The sequence below is a fragment of the Cucumis melo genome, chromosome 11 (assembly GCF_025177605.1).
Source record: "Cucumis melo cultivar AY chromosome 11, USDA_Cmelo_AY_1.0, whole genome shotgun sequence".
Lineage (NCBI taxonomy): Eukaryota > Viridiplantae > Streptophyta > Magnoliopsida > Cucurbitales > Cucurbitaceae > Cucumis > Cucumis melo.
In genome coordinates, this window is record NC_066867.1 from 29,282,083 (window position 1) to 29,298,949 (window position 16,867).

Below are 16,867 nucleotides of genomic sequence, written 5' to 3' on the forward strand. Positions count from 1 at the left end.
ATTTGGTTATATTTTCAAATTTTTAAAAACAAAAAGAAAAAACAGATCAAGGCTCAATTTCTCAAAGAAAAGGCCCACCATCCTTATTGGGCCAAGAGTATAGGCCTGTATAAATCCCGTATTGCACAAATCAGCCCACGACCGAAAGCCCAGCCCATTACCCGCGCAAAATTCGATCAAAATGGAAATGCAAAATCTTCATTTCGTTATTACACGCAAAAACTGAACAAACAGACTTCTCTTCCTCTCTGCAAGCCAAGAACAAGGGAGCAGAAGAAGAACATCATCCAGAATTCTCGAGGTCAAGTGAAGAGCTAAGCAATGTCCTGCTTGTTTTCTTGTTGTGCATCTCTCACCTGCGGTCTTTGCTCCTCCGTCGCTGCCGGTATCTCCAGAAGCTCCGCTCGACTTGCTTACTGTGGCCTTTTCGGCGTCTCCTTAGTTGTTTCATGGATTCTCAGAGAGTTTGGAGCTCCTCTCATGGAGAAGATGCCTTGTGAGTTTCATTACTTGCTTGAATTTTCTTTATTCTACCTGATTTCAATTGTTTGTTCGTATCTTCTTGTGCTGGATGTCCCGAGTGTTGTTGTTATTATGGCGATAGATTGTGGTTTCGTTGATTTCAGAGCTTGATTTTTAATTGTTTTTTATGTGTTTCGTTAATTTCGTGTTTTAATTGTCGCATTATGCTCGTCGGTTGTGAATTACGTTGTTTCTCTGGATTGGTTTGGTTAAATGTGGTATTCGTTGCATCGATTGAGAGCTCAGTCTAACTTCTGAGGAACGGTGAATTGACTCGGGAGAATAGGAATTTTGGGTTTATAGTTATTGTTATATCTGAAGCTAGTTTATGTTTACCAATTGTGGCGGGCGATTATTGATTTGATCTGAAATTTCTATAGGTTGAAATGGAAGTTGATTGAAGTTTTGGCTAGTCTAACTGGAGGGTCGTCTCCCAAGTTGATCAAATGTCAGTTTACCTCTTATAAAAGTAATTAATAAATATGAGTAGACTACACTAATTGGTTTGAATAGGAAGATCATACTACAAAAAATTTAAAATCCTTATAACGAATCTAATCGCTTCCAGAGTTGATCCAAAGAAGCTATATTAAACATTCTTTCACTTTTGAGTTCCGAAAACTACTTTACACTCTAAATTAAACCAATAGTATTTGAAATTCCTTGCAATTCACGAGGAAACTAAATATTATAAAGATACAGGAAGTAATTGTGACATCTTATGACAAGTAGCAGGGAGTATGTTAATGTTGTGAGTTAGGCAATGCGAAGAGATTTTCTAATAAAGGAAAAGAAAACTTCCACCAATCTCCAGAATAGTATAGTGTAATATTGTCCACTCTGGACATAACGATCATAGCTTTGCTTTTGGTACCATCCGAAAGACCTTCTAACAATGGAGATAATTGTCATTGCTTACATACTCATAATCATTTTCTTTCTTAATCAAAATCAATGTGGAACTTTGTTTGCTCTCCTTGTATGTTCCTCAAATAAAATCCTGAGGGAAGAGTAAGTATTTTTGTTGCTTTTAAGCCTTATTTGAGACCCTCAAATTTATGAATGATGCTTTCTGGAGTCTTTGCCTTTTTGTTCGCTACGTGGGCCTCATAAATGAACTGTGGCCTTTAGGTCTACAACGTCACTATCTAATGGAGTCGTATGTTGTATAATGGAAATTGTCGGTGGTTCCGTAATAAAGGTGAAGTCCTTTTCTATTTTCCATTTTTCTTTTTGATTTATAAATGCTGTCTTGTTTGCTAATAGGGATAGAAACTGAGGGACAACCAAAGGAATGGTTTCAAATGCAGGCAGTACTTCGTGTGAGCCTAGGAAATTTCCTGTTTTTTGCTATACTTGCCCTTATAATGATTGGTGTAAAAGACCAAAATGATAGACGTGATGCATGGCATCATGGAGGATGGATGGCTAAGATGGTGATCTGGATTTTGTTTGTCGTCCTCATGTTTTTTCTTCCAAATGTTATCTTCTCAATATATGGTGAGCTATCTCTTGTATTCTTCCTTCCTGAACCGGTATTTCTTTTCTGCCTTTTTCTTTAAACAAGGTAGTCAAAGTTATTTTAAACCTTTGTAGGAATTTTGAGTTTGCAGCAAGGTTCATGGCAAGGAAGCTTCAAACTACTACTCAATCACTTACCACAATCCTCATTTTTTTTAAAAAAAATATATTTCTTCAATGAGAAACAAGAAAAATTTTCATTTGAATACACACAGACACACACACATGTTAATTATGAATAAAATGAGGAAATCTCATGAACCAAAGGAGGTTACCAAAAGAGGGATAAGATGATACTGCTGGCATTGATCAAAAGATAACTATCGTTATAGAAAAATCTCCAGAAGATTAGAAGCCGTAAAAGCAGCTAGATGAGACCTTGGCAATTCTCTTCAAATATTCAAGTACTTTTGCACACTTTAAGACAACCGATAGACTATAGTTATCTAGGAATTGACCAGCTTTCCATTATTAAGAATAAGCAATTAAATCTATAAGTATTATCTTAAAAGAATTCTCTTTTCACGTTGGAAATTCTGACTTCCCCTTTGTAATTTCACTGGTTTAGTTTACTCCCAGCCAGTCGTATTTTCAATGCTCATCTTCTTACCTCCCACAATATCTGAGGAACCTTTTAATAATCACATAATGAATTTTTTGGTCTCCGTAGAGTGTAGACGTTATGGAATAAAGCATTATGAACAAGATCAATAGAAAAGGCTTCTGACCATAATCTATGGACCCTTAATTTGCTCAGGAAAGTTCATATAGTTGCCCAGAATTTCATCATATCTTAATTGTTTTATTAATTTTATAGTGATTGCCTTTCATGCTTATGCTACGGATTTCACACATTTAAAAAGGACAATGGAGTTGGTGCATTTTGTAAACTTCTCCTATTTGCAGGAGTTCTATCCATATTTGGGGCTGGGTTGTTTTTATTGGTTCAAGTGGTTCTCTTACTTGACTTTACACACTCTTGGAATGATTCCTGGGTTGAGAAGGATGAACAGAAATGGTCGGTTCAAGTTTTACTTGCTGCCTTCCCTAAAATAACAATACCATTTTTGCCTCAACTTTTGTTTGATTTTTGATTAACTAATTTTGGACAGGTATATTGCTCTCCTTGTGGTATCAATTGGTTGCTACCTTGGAACATACACTTTTTCGGGACTTCTGTTTATCTGGTTCAATCCCTCAGGCCATGACTGTGGCCTCAATGTCTTCTTCCTAGTCATGACTATGATTCTTGCATTTGTATTTGCAGTAATTGCTTTGCACCCAGCGGTGAGGATAACTTTATGTTGTTATGTTCGCCATAACTTATTGTCGTATTGATTATCATATATCCTTTCGTGTGCACCTCCTGTTCTGCATTTTATGAATCCCTGCTGTGTTATTGAATTGAGGGTCTGTTCAACAAGTTTATGCACCATTAGTAAGTAGACTGAGTATTTAAACAGAAAATAAATTACCAAAGGTGGTCAATGTTTGAGAAAACCTCTTTTCTCCCTAGTAATAAGTGATAAGCATGAAATAGCAAGTCAAGTTGTCTCTCTTTTAGTGCTTATATATATAATGATTCTATGGGAATATGATAGATTCTGTTTTATTTTAAACGAGATTGCAACTGTAGGTCTCTCTTCATGCCTTCACTAAAACGAACTTATTATCATTATTATTATTTGTTGAAATGCCTTAAATTCGTTATGTGGCACTACAAAGTAGAGGGTCACTAATTTTCGTAGTTGAGCATATGTAGTTATTTACGATTTTGATCTTAGGGTTTAGTCTAACCTAGTGGCGTCGTATCGTTTTCCAAAAACACTCTAATAATATTTAAGAAGGAAATTAAGAGAGAAAATCTCAGGACCTGATTGATGTGGGTGGTTATGTTAAGCAGGTAAATGGAAGTTTATTGCCTGCTTCTGTGATATCAGTTTATTGCGCATATGTGTGCTATACTGGTCTCTCTAGTGAACCACGTGACTACGTGTGCAATGGTCTTCATACAAAATCTAAAGCGGTCTCCGTTGGTACACTTGTCCTTGGAATGCTCACTACAGTCCTCTCTGTTATTTATTCTGCTCTTCGTGCTGGATCTTCAACAACATTTCTTTCTCCACCATCTTCACCAAGAGCAGGTGCGTAAACCTAAACCAAACTTGCTGATTAGTAACCAATTGATTTTTTAATTTTTATTTTTAGTTTTTGAGATTTAAGCTTATAAACAATGCTTCTACATATAACTTCGTATTTTCTAACGATGTTTTAAAAAATCAAGCAAAGCTCTTAGAGCTAGAAACAAATAGTTTAAAAAAAATTACTTTTGTTTTTAAAATTTGACTTAGAAATCAACATTTCCTCAGAAAAAGAGGTGAAAGCAATGGTAAGGTAACTGTGCGCAAACAAGCACTAATTTCAAAAACATAAAACCAAAATCAGAACCATTATCAAATGTTATGTATAGTTCGATACAAATTGAGAACGGTAAGGAAATATCTTCTTACCCATGGGTAGTTGGATTAACGAATGAATGATTAGAATTATGCACAGACAGTTCTAAAAGGAAATCTTATTTGAGTCTTAATTGATTTGCTTACGAGAGAGCTTAATGGATAAAATTACAAGCCTCACATAATATTTATCTAAACAGAATGTAATAAAGAGTTTGAATTTATACACTGATGGATGTTTAGGATTTAAATTGATATAACCTCGTAGTTTGCAACTGCTCATTTTCTTATTTCAATGAAGAGACTCGTTTTCTTTTCTAAAAAGTGCTACTACGAGGTATAAATGAATATTTTCCCAATTATTTACTTTTCCACCTTGCACTATTTTCTGTCCCTTAGAAGTAAAATAATATAGTTAGTCTGCTCACATAGATTTCCTCACCAATGACAAGCACCGAGACATTTCTTTCAAAACGTAGGCGGCAAAAACAGGAAAACTGTTGACAATATTGAAACTCTAATTTTTTGAAAAAAAAATGGAAAAAAAATTGCTGCATTATTGGCTTCTAATTTCTCGTTGTATGGTCATCAGGTGGGAGTAAACCTCTTCTTGAATCAGAAGACTTGGAGGATGGAAAGAACAAAAAAACTGAAGGAGAGGGGCAACCTGTCAGTTACTCCTATACATTCTTCCACCTAATATTTGCTCTTGCAAGCATGTATTCAGCCATGCTTCTTTCAGGCTGGACTAGCCTCAACGAGAGCTCAGACCTCATAGACGTCGGCTGGACATCCGTTTGGGTACGTATCTGTACAGAATGGGTAACTGCTGGTCTATATATTTGGTCGCTCGTCGCCCCTCTCCTTTTCCCCGATCGCGAGTTCTTTTAGGTTTGTCATTACCTTCTGATTGTATGTTTGGCATGTTAATATATATTTTCTATAACTATAATTGCTAGGAACCGGAAAAAACATCACCCTATATATATAATGGAACAGAAGTAAAGAAAAAGAGTGTTGTATTGTATAGTTGAATCTTAAAATTTGTGTAGAAGAAATATCCTGGAGTTGGAAGGAAAATGACCTGCGTCATATTGATTGTGTTGAGTGTTTGTTTGTAAATTTCTATTTTGAACTTTTGGGCTTCTTTTTAATTGCTTTGAACTTTGTTTGTTGTGGCATGTAGATCAGAGATATGCTAAAATAATTAAAATTATTATTTTATTTATATTTAAAGGAAAAGAGTCTTGAAGGTTCCGTGCTAAACTAATATTAATAATAATAATATGTTAGTGGATAAGCTTTCGCTTTCACCTTTTGATTTATTTTGTTATCTTTTATTTTAGTAAAAAGAAATACCTTTTGCTTTATTTTCCACTTGTTGAAAACAAGAGACTTGATATTTTGAATGTGTTTTTCCTTAAAAGATATAGTTCTACTATTCGAAATTATGTTATATTGAGCTAGAAGTGTTTTTAGAAATTGTTAGAATTGTTTTTAAAACATTTTCTTGAAATTCATTTTGCTCTTAATACTTTACTTTTTGTGATCTTTTTTTCTCATGGTTGGTCCTCCTCACAAACCCTTATTGTGATTCTTCTTCTTTTACTACAAATCAGTCTCCATTTCTTTGATTCTTGAACAGTATGTTAATTCCTGGATAGGTACAAAGTTCTTTATTTGTTAGCATTTGGGAGTAGATGATGATGGATGTAACCTCTTACATATTAAATTTTATTAAGGAAAGAAATATTGTAAACATCATACATTTGTAACCACCATACATTATTGTTTTAGTTCTATTTCCTTCTAATACTTTTTATCACAAAGGTTTGAAAAAAGATATCCTAAAATTGATAAAAATGATGTGTTTGTTAAATGATATGTTGAACTTACTGATTTAACAAAATTTGCTGGTTTTGTATTAAAGTTTGATGATTGGGTTATATGTGATGGTATCTCTTTTCACTTTCTTCATCTTGCTCACCCCTTACATTTTTCTCTTTTTTGGCAAGCTTCACTATCATCGCCACCTACCTCTTTTTTCTTAGTGTATGTTGTTGTTGCTTGTTGATGTTGATGCCACATTGATCTTCCACAAGAAATGTTAGCATTTTTCTAGTAATACAAATAAGAACTACAATGAACTAAAGAGATATCATTTCATTAAACACAATAATTGTCGATTTATGGGTATAATTGGTTCATCTTGTATAACACACAAGAACTTGAGCATGGACATTAATTGGAGAGTTCAAATGTCATCAACGAAAGTTTGGCATTGCTGTTGAAATAGTCTTGAGCTTTAAGTAAATTCCAAAGAATCATTGAAAAAGTGTGTGTATTGATTGATATAAAAATGTAAGGGATGATTAAATAGAAGCTTCTCCCTCTTTTAATATATGAACGAAATGAGAGTTTATTCTGTTCAAACTTGAGTAAAAGGAAAACATCATGAATGAAAAAGGTTTCAAGTTCCCTTTTGCAGTTCAAATCTCATGAGAGACAACTTTCTTCTTCCATTCATATACGAAAAATACGGCAGTGATAATGAAGTAATGACAAAGGTAACATCGATATTTTTTATAAATTAGGAAGTGTAACAATCATCTTAGTGTCACGACATCTATTTGTTAATTAGTGGTTAAGTTGATTTCAGGGGTTATTCTAACTATGTTTTTAAATCTCAAGAATTAAAAATATATATATATATTTTAAGTTGAAGAATCAAATAAACATAAGTAAATATGATATATATTAATCAAGTTATTTCTGATTCCACATCACTTCTTGTATTTACAACATCTTTGAAAAATAGTTTCATAAATGAGATAAGTACAAAGCAAACAAACAGTTCCTTAAAGAAGTTAAAAAGGTTATCCATAGATCACAATTAATTTTTTTTAAAAATCAATAAACATCTTTCTTCATTTACATTAACTTTCTTTTAAAAGAATCATTAATTAATTTGCTATCACGTGAAACGCTCATAAACTCAACAGTCATTTTAACTTAATTTCATCAACTTTAACCGGAAAAAAAAAATTAAATTATTTATTTTCTAAAAACCAAAATCTGAAAAACTATAAATACTAAATAATATATTGCGTTTTCTTAGCCACTCTCTTCCGTGGCGCGTGTGAGATCCTCAATCAGACGGCTCACAATCGCCGGTCCGTCACCACCACTTCGCTAACGTACGCCATTCTTCTTCTTCTTCTTCATCAATCTTCCCTTTCTCTCAAATCCCATTTTTTTACAGTCAGATCCCTAAATTTTGCCCTAATTTTGAACGCCATTTTTTGCAAAGCTCTCCACTGGGCTTTCTCTATAACATGCGCAATCTTCTGGTTCCGACCACCGCCATGCCTCCGTCCTCAATTCTCTCGTCATCGTCGTCAATTTCCAAATCCAAGACTTCAACAAACCCTAGCCCTAGCAATTCCCTTCTCTGTAAACACTCTCCATCTGCAACCCTTGACCTTCTTATCCTCATTCTCGTTTTGTTTTCTGGTACTTTCCTTGTAACCTCATATTTCTCTTACATTTTCAACTCTTTGTCGATTCTCTTGTCGCATTCCGCCCCCCAGCTTCCTCAATTTCCCTTTACGTTTATTGCTGGATTTTTGTTGTTCTTTTGTGTCACTATTGGTGTGTTTGAGATTTGTTGTGGGGCTAGATCGAGGAAATGCGCTAAGCCGGGATGTAAAGGGTTGAAAAAAGCTATGGAGTTCGATCTGCAATTGCAAACGGAGGAGTGTGTGAAGAGTGGGTCGAAGGAGATTGATAAATTGCCGTGGAAGGGAGGTAGTGAGGCCAATCCGGATTATGAGTGTTTGAGGTCTGAGCTGAGGAAGATGGCACCACCCAATGGCCGAGCTGTTCTGCTTTTCCGGGCGCGCTGTGGCTGCCCCATCGCGAAGCTTGAAGGCTGGGGGACTAAGCGCGGGCGGCGGCATAAGAAGTGAGTTCGTTTCTTATCTGTTTTTTGCTCTGATCGTTCAATGGCTTGAGCTCTTTCGTTGTCTGTTCTTAATTCTGGAATTGGGTTTTGCTCTTCTGAAATTATCACGATCCACTTCTCCCTAGCAAAACCCCAAAACTAAAATGCAGATGATGAAGGAAAAGGGTGTATCTGGATTTAGATGTCATTTGTTTAAGTCTCTGTGGCATCCATGAAACCTTTGACAAACCGTAGTATCTAGCTTAGTTCGGAATTGGGGAGAAATTTCTTCCCCTATTTAACATTGTGGCTGGTAGATAATTTTTTATTAACAATTTTGTGGGAGGTGGGATTATGGAAGAGGAGGACTATCTTATTTCGGTTTGCTCAATCAGAAACTATTGTACATGTTCCCCATTGAATCATGTTGATTTTTCAAAAAAATAATAGTAATAAGTTGATTAGATCAACTTGGTTTACAGAGATAAGGTACATTTTTTCTGTTGAAACTAATTCTGCAGCTATCCTTGCATCTTGGAATCATAGTTGATACTGTTTCTTTTCTTGTACCTTTACCCCTTTCTTCATGGAATTGTAACCAAAGCCTCAAGACCCGAGACTTAAATTAGATGCTCAAAGTTTGATCAGTTACATTTTTCTTGTTGAAAATGATAGATGTTAAACTCCAAATAATGTGATCGATATGGGTAATGAAGGGATTTGAAGGTCTGGATTGAATTGGTTTAGATTTTTATTAGGCCTACTTGCTATGTTGTTTCTGAGCTCATTTGGTTAGTTCATACTATTTTCTCTTTTCCACTTTATGGCATCCCTTGAGCATGATGAATTCGCTTTGTGTGTCTAGTCTTGGGCAAATTGTAGAGTTTAGTTTAACTTACATTGCAGCGTGTTCATCCTGGTGCAATCTTTATCGTTAATTTTTTTTTTTTGGTAGGTTTTATATCCATTAACATTAAGAATCTAAAATTACTACTCGGAAAGAAGATCCATGACTAGACATGGGTTTTTTTTTTCTTCTTCTCGTTTGTTTCCCTGTGTGTATCTCTTGTTTGTCATTTATTGTTAATTAATATTATTTAGCATCTTGTTTCATGTTTTGATCTACTGAAGGGTTTACTTTCTCCCTTTCTTTTTACCCGTTTTAAATGTTGTAAATTCTCTTCATTCTTGGGTCCACTCTTCAAATTAGTTAATTTATTTTTCAGTGGGAAGCTATGCAAGCAAGTTTCAGGGGCTCGGTTAGCATACACTAAGTAATTTGTTTCTGGTGAGCAATTATTAACTAGGTTTAAGCACTGATTTTCTGTTATCCTAGCTTATAAGTTATTAAATATTTTGTATGCATTGTGTTCAGCTCTACATGATGCTGCATTTACTTAATGTTGCTAATTTTACCCAAAAAAAATTATTTTTAGTCATACCTAATAGGCCATACCTGATTGTTTTATTGAACCATAGCATTGCTATATTATGTATTCTTGACCTATATCTGAAAGAGTATATATCTCTCTCTCTTAAATAACTTTGATTTGTTTTTTCTTAATTGCTTGAACATCATCATCACTAAACTTCAACATTCATGAAAAGAAAAAAAAACAAGAGAACAGCCTAGGGGCTGGGTAGAGAAAACTCCCTCCCGAAAGGACCATAAAAGAAGAATTCTCAAATATGGAGAGGCTCTAGCCTCTAATGACAAAAGAATTTTGTGGAGTGGAGAAGAGTTTCTTTGGCTTGCCGGCGTGTGTGGAGTGTTGTGGGTTGAGTCTTATGGGTTTTGTGGGATGAGAGAAATAGTAGGGTGTTTAGGAGAGTGTAGAGAGATCCTAGTGAGCTTTGGTCCCTTGTTCGTTTCCATGTTTTTCTCTGGGCTTCGATTTCGAAGATCTTTTGTAGTTATTCTTTAGGAATGATTTTGTATGGTTGAGGCCTCTTCTTGTAAATGGTGTCTCTCTTTTTTGTTGGCTTGGTTTTTTGTATGTCTGTGTTTTCTTTTCATTTTTTCCTCGATGAAAGTGGTTTTCATTTTTAAAAAATTACAAAAGAATTTTGAGAAAGCACCTTCATGAGGAAGTAAGCCATACATTACCGCACAAATCTCCTATCAGAACCCTTTTTCCTTCCCTTCCCTTTGGAATCTCTCCTACCTCACCTTCTGCGAAACTTTAGTGTTGCCTTTAAACCTCCACCCTTCCCTGACTTCCAAAAGCTAATGGAACTTAATTTGGATTATTATTGATCCACGCAATGATGGGCTTTATTTTGTTTCAGCAAAAACCATACTAAGTTTGAATTTCTTTTGGTTATTTGTTACCGAATATTCAACCTCTTGCACAAAACAACTAGAAACCTATTCATTGGTTGTTACAAACCTGCTCAACTTGAGTTGTCATCCGAGATTCATCAGAGATTTTTCAATAAAAAACATATACTTTAATACTTTGTTAACAATTTTATGAAAATGCATAAACAAGTCAAGTCTTGTCATCATGTCATGTATTTTAATCGCTGTTCTATATATGCATGTAGGCTTTCTTTTTTGGAAACCTAATAAGATTATTTAGTATGTGGCTATATTTTGGATACTTGACAAGGGACATGACCTTCATCCTATTTTACTTCACTGGAAACAGTTTCACAAAAGACGTGGAAGCCTGAACACTGCAATATTACTTGCAGGATCTATAGATTGGTTGTGTTGTCCTAATATCTTGTTTATCCCATGTGGGCAAATGGATTGGGAATTCAATGTATCCCGATTCCTTGAATGGTACTTTGGGAATTCAATGTATCCCGATTCCTTGAATGGTACTTACTAGCATGTAGTGAACGAACCTGAACCCAAATCAATTTCTGTGTGAAGTTAGATGAGCTTCAAGTTCTTGGCTTCAGAAATCAAATAATAGGGATTTCTTCTATTCTTGTCTAAGTCAACCATTCAAAATTTCAAACATGTTTGTTGAGTTAGTTGGCAAGATTTTAGAAGTTGCTTCCCTTAAAAATTGTCAGTACCTGATGATATATACTTATAGGGATGATTTCGGCAGACTCAAAACCTATTAAAGAATAGAACAAAACGTTCCAGTCCTGGAAAGTAAGATTGCAAACCGTTGTGGAGTGTGTCTAACATTTAGTCCGTATGAAGATTTTGGATTTCTATTTCTGATGAACTGGGGAAGCTGTGTAGTACATTTTACATTTACTATGAAGATCCTCTTCATATTGCATACTCTGTTTCGACCATTACAATTGTACTTGCAGCAGACTTCATTAGGATAGGCAAACATGATCTCACTGATGAACACAATCTCATTCACATCTATGATCCTGTGACTTAACTTTAATTTTAAATCATATTTGTAATATTCAATGGTGGCATTCCTTGCAGGGCTCTGGCTACACTGGGTCTTAATGGGGGAAGAGACCATCACTGATTGTAGATGGCGACTTCGTTATCAAGCAGATCTTCAAGATACTTTACTATCTCTTCCCATCATTTTACTTAAATTTAGATGCTCTTTCTGAAACATGTGGATGGCTAGAGCTTTCTTCTATAAGAATATACTATAACACAGTGATATTCATTGTCAGAAACAGGCTTCCCCCATCCCTGCATTATCCTGGGAGATTCTTCCCTCCCCTTGGAAATGGAAATGGAAATGGAAATATATACCAAACTTAACTGCAAATAAAATGATTAGACAATTATAATTATGTCTCCTGGTCCATCTTGTAAGTGTGATAGGATCTTTGACTTTTGGTATTTCCCCCCTTATATTTCTCTCTTTGGATCTATTTAGTGTTTTTTCTGCTCAAATGTAGTGTTGCAATAACACAAATATAGCTCTAGTTGTACGTTAATGAGTCATTAAACATGAATGAATGGCTTTTTTTTTGTGTAGAATCTTTTTAATTCATTAGTTAAAGCGAAAAGAAACCCTAGTTTTGAGGATTAAAAGGTGTATTTCATTTTCAACCCCTAAAAAATGTTTGTATATGGATCGAAACTATCTACAATCTATTGTATCTCATCCTTCCGTTTCCTCTATCTCTACTACTCCATTAAGTTGTCCTTATCTTTTCTCAAGTTACATTGTAAATAAGGACGAGAAATTGAATAATTTTGAGCCTTGGGATTTAAAATTCATGAGTTAGTAATTGAATGTGAATTAATATGCTTTAATTTAATACACCAAAGGAGACATTCCCATTGAGTTGTTTTCAAATTGGTACGTTCAAAGGAGGAAGTGTTTAGGTCATAGATTACAATAAAGGAAAGAGAGAATGAAATGAGGTATTAGTTTTAGATGAATAGTCATATTTCATATACTATTAATTAAGGTCTTTTCTAAACCTTTTTTAAGTTAAAAGGTTATAGGCAACTTTTGAAAGTTTTGGCAATATTTTGTTAAAGAAGTCCTAAACTATCATTCGTAAGTTATTAATGATGGTATCTTTTAGCCATATCATTATTCTCTCAATGGTGGTCCATCATTGATAGACCACACAGGTCTATACGTGAATCTATCAATAATAGAAGTATATTATTAATAAATTTTGCTATATTTATAATTTTTAAAAAATGTCACTATACACCTCTTTTGTTAATTCTAAAATTGCTATATGTTCTGATAATCCATTTTTATTTTTGTTTTTTTAAAAGAAAACTCAAACATTTGTTTAATGTTATGTTTCTAGTTTTTCTTCATTACATAACCGATAGAATTTTCAAAAAGAAAAAAAAAGAGCTCCGACAAACATTGTATAGCTAATACAACACTATTATATTTGGGTATATTTAATATGAAAATGCAAATTATCCTATCAAATCTTCCTCAAGGATACTAAGTATTTATATTTATATCCATCGTATTGTATTTGTATCCATCGCAGCGACAAAACATTACAACTTGGTATGCACAACTTACTATTTATATTTGTATCCATCTTATTGTCTGATTCACATCTCTACCGTTAGATGTATTATAACTCATCATATGTCGTGATATTATACTTCAATGTTTAAATTAGTACAGAAAGTATATAGTTCAAATAAGCACATGTCAAGTAAAGCTTAAGGCTCTTCTCTGGACATTGCTTAATTTCTTACTTAGCATGGTTGAGGTGGGCTGTTTATAATCTTCTTCCTTTAAAATCTCTTGTGGTTATGTGTAACAATAGCGATATCAAGATTGTTTTTGGTGTCCAAGATTGCATTGTGCTAGACCAAACACAACTTAGTTATTTTTCAATTAGGATGTATCTATTAGTATGGCTAGTTAGCCCAATATTTAAGGCTTTGACTTTACACATTCCACTATGAAGCTTTCTAGTCCACTTTTTCGTTACACTTATCATAAGAAAAGGTTTAGGAAAGTCCTAAACTCGTCCTACATTGAAAAAGTTTAGGAAAGTCATGACTATGAAAGAAATATATGTTAATTTTAATTACATTTCTTTTGTATTATCTAGTTGAAAAGTGAGTAAAAGTTTTGAGATAATATTTTTGTAATTGGAATTAGAGAGTGAAAATTATTTTCTCTGATTGTAACAACCTCCTCTAAATCTAGAAGGAATATTTAATGAACCGATCATAATCCATTTGATAGGGATTTGGTTATAAAATAACACTAACCGAAGATGCTCATCTCCTTATTGTGCACTCAATTTGTAGGCATTGAAACTTTTTTTTTTGTTCTCGAGGAACATTGCAAAAACCCTTTTATGGGGACGAGGATTTAAACACAACTTTTTGAGTATTCTCAGATGATTTCGTCTCATGGTCGTTTCTTCGATACCCAAATTCTTCCCTCGACCTATTGCGATTCCTCTCTCGTTTCCTCCTCCCCTTTATCTCAAATGGGTCTCCACCTTCTCCAAAATCGAATCTTCTCCATGCCCTCTCCAGAACCTTTCCACATTTCTCAATGGCAGACCCTCAAGCAGCTCCTTGGATTGCGAGCTCTCCGTGGTCTCAGCCTTGAAGTACTGCGCCTCCAGTTCAGCCATTTCTTCGGGGCAACAAATCCATGCCATCGTTCTCAAATATGGGTTTAACTCGAATACTTTCATCCTTAATAGCTTGATCAATATGTATGTTAAATGTGGACTTCTTTCCAGTGCCAGATTGCTGTTTGATTCGTGTTCTGTCTTGGATTCTGTTTCTTGTAACATTATGATGTCTGGGTATATAAAACTTCGCCAATTGGAGAACGCACGCCAGTTGTTCGCCAAAATGCCTGAAAGAGGCTGCGTCTCTTACACCACTATGATCTTGGGTTTGGCACAGAATGATTGTTGGGGAGAAGCAATTGAGGTTTTTAAGGATATGAGGTCTGCAGGTGTAGCCCCAAATGAAGTGACAATGGCAAGTGTTATGTCAGCGTGTTCACATATTGGTGGTATTTGGAATTGCTGTATGCTCCATGCACTGGTAATAAAGTTACATTTTTTTGGTCTTGTTCTTATTTCGACAAATTTGTTGCACATGTATTGTGTTTTTTCAAGTTTAAAGGATGCTAAGAGATTATTCAATGAGATGCCAGTGCGTAATACTGTTTCATGGAATGTGATGTTAAAAGGCTATGTAAAATCAGGTCTTGTTGATCAAGCAAGAGAGTTGTTTGAGAGGATTCCAGAAAGAGATGTATTTTCTTGGGCTACAATGATTGATGGTTTTGTGCAAATGAAACGGTTAAGGGAAGCTTTGTTATTGTATTCTGCAATGAGAAAAAGTGATTTTCATCCCAATGAAGTGTTGATTGTTGATTTGCTTTCTGCTTGTGGGCAATCAGTTTCAATTGATGAAGGCAGGCAGTTCCATTCTTTGATAGTTAAAAATGGTTTTGTTTGTTTTGATTTCATACAATCAACTATTGTTAGTTTCTATGCAGCTTGTGGAAGGATTGATCTTGCTTATTTGCAATATCAGATGAGTGATAAGAGTCATCTCACGTCTTCAAATGTCATGATTGTGGGCTTCACAAAGAACGGAATGATTGATCAAGCAAGACAAATATTTGATATGATGCCTGAAAAAGATGTTTTTTCATGGAGCACCATGATTTCTGGTTATGCACAAAATGAGTTGCCTGATATGGCTTTAGAGCTTTTCCATGCAATGATTGTTAGTAAAATCGAGCCTAACGAGATCACCATGGTTAGCGTTTTCTCTGCAATTGCAGCTTTAGGTAAACTACCAGAAGGAAGATGGACCCATGAGTATGTTTCCAACAAAGCCATTCCTCTTAACGATAATTTGAGTGCTGCGATCATTGACATGTATGCCAAATGTGGAAGTATCAACACTGCCTTAGATGTGTTCCATCAGATCAAAGACAAGACCTCTACCGTCTCGCCATGGAATGCCATCATATGTGGATTGGCGATGCATGGGCATGCAAATCTATCTCTCGAAATATTTTCCAACTTGCAAAAACGGAGTATCAAGCTCAACTCGATCACATTTCTTGGGGTTCTCGGTGCTTGTTGCCACGCTGGATTAGTCGAGGTTGGAGAGAGATATTTCTGGAGCATGAAGACTCAACATGGTGTAGAACCAAACATTAAGCATTATGGATGTCTAGTGGATCTGTTAGGCAGGGTTGGGCGATTAAGGGAAGCGGAGGAAATTGTAAGAACCATGCCAATGAAGGCAGATGTTGTCATATGGGGCACATTATTGGCAGCATGTAGAACACACGGTGAAGTCGAAATAGGCGAAAGAGCTGCAGAGAATTTGGCTAGATTGGAACCGTCTCATGGGCCAGGTCGTGTCCTCCTATCTAACTTATACGCCGATGCAGGGTTGTGGGAAGATGCAGCCTTGGTTAGAAGAGCAATGCGAAGTCGAAGGATGATAAGATCGCCTGGGTACAGTGGTGTTGTATGAAGAGTTATATACAAGGAAAACCATATGGAAAATTTTGGTCATTTAGCCCTGTTAAGTTATAATGCATTTGTTTATAACACCGATCTCTTTGTATTTACATTCAAAATGTAACTGACTTTATTTTTTGTGATAATTTTCAGCTTTTATCAATTCTTTTGCAATTATCCATATGCATATTAGATTTTGAAATTTTTTTCAGTAGTTTTGTTTTCGAAATAATAAAATAATTTCCTTTTTGGAAGGAGCTCTCTCGGGAAAGGGTTCACTCTTCCATGGTTAATTCATATTTGGTTAAAATATCATTCTTTTTATACTTATGAAGTTTGTTCCATGTTTGTTGAGTACTTTTTTCATACAAATTTTTATATTTTGAATTTTGTTCAATTTTGGTTGATTATTCTATTGCTAAGTTTTCCTTAAATAAAATTCGTTATCAAAATTATTTTTGACTAAATTTAAGATTCATTGAAAATGCAATTACTATATAGAATCTAAAATTACAATTACAATATAGAA

The 16,867-nt window shown here is 34.8% G+C and overlaps 3 protein-coding genes across 6 annotated transcripts; all 3 read left to right on the forward strand.

Moving 5' to 3' along the window:
* The first annotated feature begins 211 nt into the window (after positions 1–211).
* Positions 212–5,591, forward strand: LOC103497921 (uncharacterized). Of its 2 annotated transcripts, none has more exons than XM_008460329.3 (6): positions 212–496; positions 1,789–2,022; positions 2,950–3,061; positions 3,156–3,330; positions 3,947–4,187; positions 5,092–5,591. In XM_008460329.3, the coding sequence occupies exons 1-6, from the start codon at positions 322–324 to the stop codon at positions 5,388–5,390; spliced, it is 1,236 nt and encodes a 411-aa protein (XP_008458551.1). In that variant the 5' UTR covers positions 212–321; the 3' UTR covers positions 5,391–5,591. The 2 variants fall into 2 exon arrangements, with proteins under 2 accessions (XP_008458551.1, XP_050947790.1); XM_051091833.1 differs by having other exon boundaries at positions 347–496; positions 1,654–2,022.
* A 2,028-nt stretch (positions 5,592–7,619) lies between these two features.
* On the forward strand, positions 7,620–12,174 carry LOC103497920 (uncharacterized protein At5g19025). 2 transcript variants are annotated; one of them, XM_008460328.3, is made up of 2 exons: positions 7,620–8,463; positions 11,849–12,174. In XM_008460328.3, exons 1-2 carry the CDS (start codon positions 7,835–7,837, stop codon positions 11,892–11,894), a joined length of 675 nt encoding a protein of 224 aa, XP_008458550.2. In that variant the 5' UTR covers positions 7,620–7,834; the 3' UTR covers positions 11,895–12,174. The 2 variants fall into 2 exon arrangements, with proteins under 2 accessions (XP_008458550.2, XP_008458549.2); XM_008460327.3 differs by lacking the exon at positions 11,849–12,174 and adding an exon at positions 9,669–9,730.
* Positions 12,175–14,086: 1,912 nt separating this feature from the next.
* Positions 14,087–16,501, forward strand: LOC103497919 (pentatricopeptide repeat-containing protein At5g19020, mitochondrial). 2 transcript variants are annotated; one of them, XM_008460326.3, is made up of 2 exons: positions 14,092–15,269; positions 15,354–16,501. In XM_008460326.3, the coding sequence occupies exons 1-2, from the start codon at positions 14,240–14,242 to the stop codon at positions 16,349–16,351; spliced, it is 2,028 nt and encodes a 675-aa protein (XP_008458548.2). In that variant the 5' UTR covers positions 14,092–14,239; the 3' UTR covers positions 16,352–16,501. The 2 variants fall into 2 exon arrangements, with proteins under 2 accessions (XP_016902281.2, XP_008458548.2); XM_017046792.2 differs by having other exon boundaries at positions 14,087–16,501.
* The last annotated feature ends 366 nt before the right edge of the window (positions 16,502–16,867 follow it).

What these genes read in the sequence shown, in the direction of transcription:
- LOC103497919 (XM_017046792.2), top strand. Translation starts at nt 14,240, where the DNA reads ATGGTCGTTTCTTCGATACCCAAATTCTTCCCTCGACCTATTGCGATT.
- LOC103497921 (XM_008460329.3), top strand. Translation starts at nt 322, where the DNA reads ATGTCCTGCTTGTTTTCTTGTTGTGCATCTCTCACCTGCGGTCTTTGC. An exon ending in TCTCATGGAGAAGATGCCTT is followed by an intron (nt 497 to 1,788) that starts GTGAGTTTCATT and finishes GTTTGCTAATAG; the next exon opens with GGATAGAAACTGAGGGACAA. An exon ending in ACCATCTTCACCAAGAGCAG is followed by an intron (nt 4,188 to 5,091) that starts GTGCGTAAACCT and finishes TATGGTCATCAG; the next exon opens with GTGGGAGTAAACCTCTTCTT.
- LOC103497920 (XM_008460327.3), top strand. Translation starts at nt 7,835, where the DNA reads ATGCGCAATCTTCTGGTTCCGACCACCGCCATGCCTCCGTCCTCAATT. An exon ending in CGCGGGCGGCGGCATAAGAA is followed by an intron (nt 8,464 to 9,668) that starts GTGAGTTCGTTT and finishes TTTATTTTTCAG; the next exon opens with TGGGAAGCTATGCAAGCAAG.